Below are 6,273 nucleotides of genomic sequence, written 5' to 3'. Positions count from 1 at the left end.
TAGGCTCAGACTATTAGCAGAGCCAGTAAGATGAACAAGATAAAACGCTTTATTCCGTGGAACGTGCCAGACTTCCATGCACCCAAGGAGCAACAATTCATAAAGCCTGCACCTATGACTTCGCCCTACTGAAAGACTGATCCAGAAGGCAAGGACAATCTTAACATCCAGATCGATCTTAGATAAAACAACTAGACATAGCCTCTCCAAGCCTCACCCTTTTTGAAAAAAGCCGGAGGGGAGGGCTCAGGCCTTAATTTGATTATTAAAATGATCTGAGTCAATAACAGAGGTAAGCTAAATCTAACTTTGAAGAATGCCAAAGTCATGTCTGCACGCCTAAGACACCAAGTCAAAAAATTCCAGAAGCTGCCAGAATGACAACTTAGGAAAAGTTGAACAACGGCCTCTGGGGATGAGGCCGGAGTCTCAGGACAGGCAGACTTCACTGGGCTTCTGGGCTCACTTCTCAGAGATTCAGGAAATGGGCTGACTGACAATACATATTGTTTGAGCTGTCTGATGTTTAATAGTGTTTGGAGACACACCGGAGGAATTAATTAAGCCCAGTGAAACCAGAGGCAGTGTCCGTGGCACCTTCACTGGCAACTGCACTCCATTTCATAGATTCCTAATTAACACTATTCCTGGCTCTCTCTCCCCTCTCCTCCTGTTGCCTGAGGCTCACCTGTGGACTTGGCAGGATTTTCTTCAGCCTAGATGGCACTTCTGTTAGGCGAGGTGATCTCCAGCACACCATTGTGGTTGTGTGAGCATGTCAGCGGATGTCGCCACTGCCCTTCTCAATGGCGTGCTTTGGGAACTGATGTCAGCGTAATTCATTATCTGGAGGCTGGTTACTCATCTAAGACAATCAACAGACCAGGCAAGCTATCTTGTAGAAGCCAACATAACGGACCAGATAATGGCTAGAGTGGGCTCATGAGGCACCAGCAAAATAGGTGTGTATGTCGTTTACAAGTGCCCAGTGACTCTGAGTCTACGATGACAGCAAGCCACCCACACCTGCTCTTCCCTGAGGGAGCAAAACAGGGACCCTTGGGAATCCAGAAGGGTTGAAGGAACCTGGATCTTATAAAATGAGTAGTTGTTTCAAGGAGTCCCTGAAGAAGGGAATACAGTGGGAGTGAGCTAAGTACCAAGGAAAGGACACACTGCAGACCATAGTGTCCACTCTTTGAGATGCCATATTCCTTTTACCCCCCAACTGTGTCTAGATGACATATTCAAAACTAGAAGTTTCCATTAGTCTGAATTCTAAATCGGGTCAGCTCTCAAACAGAAAATCACTTAGTGTAAAAAAAAAACTTTTTCTTTTGTGAAATTTCATGGCAAAAACCAAAAAAGAGACTCCAAAGCTTAAGGACTGCTGTGTTCTGGCATCTGGAAGCAGCTCAACTATGCTGGTACAACATGAAAGGGTGAATATAATCATTATCAGGGTGTATGTGCACATGTGTGTGTATTGTGTGTGTGTGTGTGTGTGTGTGTGTGTGTGTGTGAGAGAGAGAGAGAGAGAGAGAGAGTCTGAGAGAGAAAACACTAAATCTGATGGGTACCCCAACTTTTTGAAGATATAAGTAGCTCTTTTTACCTTTGGAGGTTGTAGAAAGTCATTAAATACTACTAGGGTTAATCACTTGTTCAGATTTAATGTGGAGGGGCAATGACATAAATCCAGTTTGTTTGGCAGAAGGAAGATTTTTTTTGATTAACAATTTGTTGATAAATTTTTATTAACTTATTAACAATTTCTAACAAATTACTAAATTTATAATTGTTTTTTAAATCAATCATTTGATAATAAAGGATGCTATTCAATAATTATTCAGGAAGTGGGCTAGGACACCTTTTGCTTAGTACAGGAACAGAAGGATAAAATTATGCTCCCTGAGTCTGTTTGGGTGTTGGATGTCCCTATCGACCATGTGTCAATGGTCTGGTCCCTAAATGGGTCCTGTGGGGAGGTGCACTATCAGTCTGTCCATCAAGGAGTCCATATACTCAATGAAGGGATCGCGGCAACTATGGATCCTCCTGTTCTGCCTTTTGCCCAATCTGACCTGAAGGTTTCCTCTGTGTCAATAAAAACTTTCTCTTTCTAAGTTCATCATCTTAAAGAAATTTTAATTATAACAGAAAGCTGAGCTGATACAATATGGTGACAGAAAGCTGGCCGCAAGGTACTCTGTGTCCAGCTATGAGGGATAAGGACAGAGGAAATATGTGAGCAAGTAAAAATCATCGGTGAAATGCACCAAGCTAGGTTTATTCTGAGGCTGGAGGTTGGCTCAGTGGATAAATCACCTGCTGTGCAAGCCGGAGGGTGTGAGTTTGCATGCCCAAAGCAGCTGGGCAACAGTGCGCACCTGCCTGCACCTGCACCTACAACTGCACCTGCCTGCACCTGCCTACACCTGCACCTGTACCTGCACCTGTACCTGCACCTACAACTGCACCTGTACCTGCACCTGCACCTGCACCTGCAATTGCCAGAGCAGAGGGGTCACTGGCCAACCAGTTGAACCATCTCACCACCTTGCATGAAGTGTCACGGGGTGACTGCTCTGGAGTGTCTGTCTAACTATGGCACCCTGACAAGAATCTCTCTCTGTGGTTTCTCTCACCTTTGGATACAGCCTGTTGAGCTGTTTAGCTGTTCAACCCTAGCGTCTAAGGACCCTGCTGAACTGTCATTCTTGTCTCCAGAGAGTCCCTTTTTCCTCATTTATCATCATGTCCTCTGTTCTGTTGCTTCTTCCTTTGAACCTTTGTTCTTCTGCTGAGACAGTGATGAGCAGGGGACAGGAAGGAACACAAGCAACTTCTAGATTCTATGTCTGGACGAAGGCATGGCGCCACCCTCCACTCACATATGAAGCCTCAGACCAGGCTCAACAGGAGTACTGGATCTAGAGGGACAAGCTGTGGCTGTCCTAATATGGGAGATGTCTGGATCTGGAGCCTGGGGATGAATCTTCAATTGGGTACCCTATGTGTAACAAGTCAGAAAGCTGCCCCAGTAATGGACCCGTTCCTCACATCATAGCTTCACTTGGCCACCTGCGTGTTCTGAGTGGCCTCTGTGCCTGGCTCTATCTTGGGACTCTATACTACTGTGTTGGGTACCTTGGTTTTTAGGTGACCTGCTAACTTACCAATGCAGTTCCTTTGTTTGTATACACACCACTGCTGTTCTTTGTGCATACTATACTGCCCTGAAACTAGACAGGCTTCCTTTGCCTGGATAGCCTGGCGCCACCTCCTCGGCTGTTACTTATTCTCTCCAAGACGAGGTCTGCTTCAACAGAACCGATGAACTGGGTGTGAAATCAACTCCTCATCTTACAGCTGGAGATGGGTGCAGGAACCACTGAATTGAAGTGAGTTTATGCTGCAGGCATCCGTTCCAAGGTCAGCCTATAACTTCCAAGTTACACTGATGCAATCTCATTGCCACCACCAGGGGCAGCACCACTACTCATTCGGTTAGTCAGTGTACCAGTTTGCAGTGATTATGCTAAAACATAATAACTGCATCGTACACACAAATGGTACTCACCAGACCTGGGAACCATCAAAACCTGCCCTCATAATTTGAAACCATCCCGTCCCCTTGAGAATGTGAGAGGGGAGTTAAGCTTGTCCTTAGTATTCAATCATTTCTGTTTAAACTATGACAGAGTTGATTTATTTCTGTTTCTGGGGATCAAATCCAGGGTTTTTTGCATATGCCTAGACAGTGCTCCTCACTGAGCTACCTCATGCTCCTAGAGTTGCCTAAAACCTGCAGCACCCACCCTCCCTGAAACACAGCCGCAGGCATTACTCACCTCATTGAAGTGCTGGCTGGTTTTCATGATGTAAAGAGTCCTTTCATTCTTATCCAGCTTCATCCAGCCCTGCCAAGAAACTCTCTGAAAGTTCAGAACGATACACAAGACCAGTGACATTTGTAAGAAATGATGGCTAGACCTTGAGTGGTTATGCAGATTACACAGGTACAGCTTAAGTTAATATTCACAGGCTATTTTTTGTCTCCCATTTTCACTGGCCATCTCCAAATTATTTGTATAAGTCTAGCTGTCCACCACTTAATATCAATATGAAAAAGATGTTTTCAGCCTTCAGTGTTTGGAATTTTGTCTCAGTCAAGGCTTCTCTCAAGTTAGACAATGTATGCAACATAAGAGAAAATGAAGTAAATACTAACTCAACAGTCAAGGAGGCTACTTCCTCTGGGTTAATTTTTCTAAATGCATCTGTCAAGATTCCAAAAGATCTATTGTGACCAAAAAGATTCATTAGAACAGAATTCTTCCTTCTACTATGCCCCGGTTTTCTCTGAAGAATAGCTGTTTCCAAGATTGAGGGAGCTGAGCCTGGGGGGAGTGGGGGGGGTAAGGGGATAGCTTCTGATGGCCTCCCTGTGCAGTCACCTCATTCATGAACAGGTCACCAGACTTCAATACTTATGGGACAATTGAGGTAGGGCAAGAGGGAACTGTCTCCTGGGCATTTAGAAAGCCACGTGGAAGGAAGCTGTTCTCATACATTTCTAATGCGGAAACTGAGTCCTCCTGCAAATTTCATTGGCCCTTGCTGCTGTTGATTCTGCTCTTGGCTCCTGTTCTACAGGCAGACATAGAAATGTGGACACAGTTCCACAGCTGGAAATAACCGGTAGATGTTTCAGGCATACACAGAGCCCAGGGAGAAGCAGGAGTCCTAGGAAGAGATCACAGTTGAAGCCATCACCAAGTTGGCTGTTCTCTTGTAGAGAAGACAAGAGCCCACCTTCAAAACTCTGGAGGAGAAGGGGGAGTGAGAAGGTGAGGGGCAGAGGTGAAAGGGATATTATGTTTCCTAATGTAAACCTTCAGAATGTCACTGGCTTCATTTAAATGACCTATGGACCAGATTCCTATTTCTTTTTAAAAATTTTTTATTAGATATATTTCTTTACTTACATTTCAAATCCTATTCCCCTTCCCGGTTTCCTGTCCATAAGCCCCCATCCCCTCCCCTCCCCCCTCCCCCATATGGGTATTCCCCCCATACATCCCCCTTACTTGCCACCCCCCAATTCCCCTGCCCTCGGGGTCCAACCTTGGCCGGACCAAGGGCTTCCCCTTCCACTGGTGCCCCCAACAAGGCTATTCTCGGCTACATACATGCAGTTGGGCCTGGGTCAGTCCATGTATAGTCTTTGGTAGTGGTTTAGTCCTGGAAGCTCTGGTTGATTGGCATTGTTGTTTTTATGGGTTTGCAAACTCCTTCAACTCTTTCAATCCTTCCTCTAATTACCCCCAAGGGGTCCTGTTCTCAGTTTGGTGGTTTGCTGCTAGCACTGACCTCTGTATTGGACATGCTCTGAATGTGTCTCTCAGGAGAGATCTATATCCAGTCCCTTTCTGCATGCATTTTTTAGCTTCATCAATCTTATGTTTTGGTGGCTGTATGTATATGGGCCACATGTGTGTCAGGCTTTGAATGGCCATTCCTTGAGTCGCTGCTCTAAACTTTGCTTCCATATCCCCTCCTCTGGATATGTTTCCCCTTTAAGAAGGAGTGGCAGCAGCCAGATTCTCATTTCAACTCTGTTCCCATGTTCATGAATAGGTCTACAAATGCCAGGAAGCCAGACGAGAAGACAAAACACATAAAGGAATAGTCTCCACGAGTACTCTTGGGTTTTTCTGACATTGATACACATCTAATTGTATCTTCCCTCGTCTCTGACCTCACCCCTCCACATCAGGGATGTCTTATATATGACAAGGAGCCCATTTCTGCATCTTCCCCAGCCACTCCATTACTAAGTGTGGTTACCAGTTATTGTGGATAATGTGTGTTAATAGTTGTTATTTGTCTAAACAAAGATCTGTTTATTGATCTTTCAACTCAGTGTGATTGCTGGAGGCTTAAAAACCCCCTCCCCACAACACACACACTGTATAGAAGAGAAAATAAAGAAGTGGGGCAGCCATGGAATACTAATTTACTGAGGTAGGTGAAGACCTGTACTAGACATTATAACATTACCTTGGGCCACTGCTAATCAGAGTGAAGCTTTGGACCCCTCCAAACTATTTTGGGTTCTCATGAAAAGACAATTTTCTGGATCTCAACCAAAACCTACTAAAATCAGAATTTCACAGAAAAATGTTATCTGAGAATATATTTCCTATAAGATTCCAATGGGGATTTACATATACTCAGGATTGAGAACTACCTTTGAAGCTGTCGTGA

General features: G+C 44.7%; 2 protein-coding genes across 2 annotated transcripts in view; both read right to left on the bottom strand.

Moving 5' to 3' along the window:
* LOC116896060 (ras-specific guanine nucleotide-releasing factor 2-like) overlaps positions 1–760 on the bottom strand; it is a 5,898-nt gene extending 5,138 nt beyond the window's left edge. The window contains exon 1 of the mRNA XM_032897051.1: positions 689–760. Coding sequence (XP_032752942.1) covers positions 689–760 — 72 coding nt within the window. The remainder of the gene's footprint in view (positions 1–688) is intronic.
* A 3,153-nt stretch (positions 761–3,913) lies between these two features.
* Rasgrf2 (Ras protein specific guanine nucleotide releasing factor 2) overlaps positions 3,914–6,273 on the bottom strand; it is a 213,167-nt gene continuing 210,807 nt past the window's right edge. Inside the window, exon 22 of the mRNA XM_032897050.1 lies at positions 3,914–3,938. Coding sequence (XP_032752941.1) covers positions 3,914–3,938 — 25 coding nt within the window. The remainder of the gene's footprint in view (positions 3,939–6,273) is intronic.

The sequence above is a fragment of the Rattus rattus genome, chromosome 3 (assembly GCF_011064425.1).
Source record: "Rattus rattus isolate New Zealand chromosome 3, Rrattus_CSIRO_v1, whole genome shotgun sequence".
Taxonomy (NCBI): domain Eukaryota; kingdom Metazoa; phylum Chordata; class Mammalia; order Rodentia; family Muridae; genus Rattus; species Rattus rattus.
The sequence above is the reverse complement of the archived record's forward strand: the minus strand, read 5'-3'. Positions and strand labels throughout refer to the sequence as shown.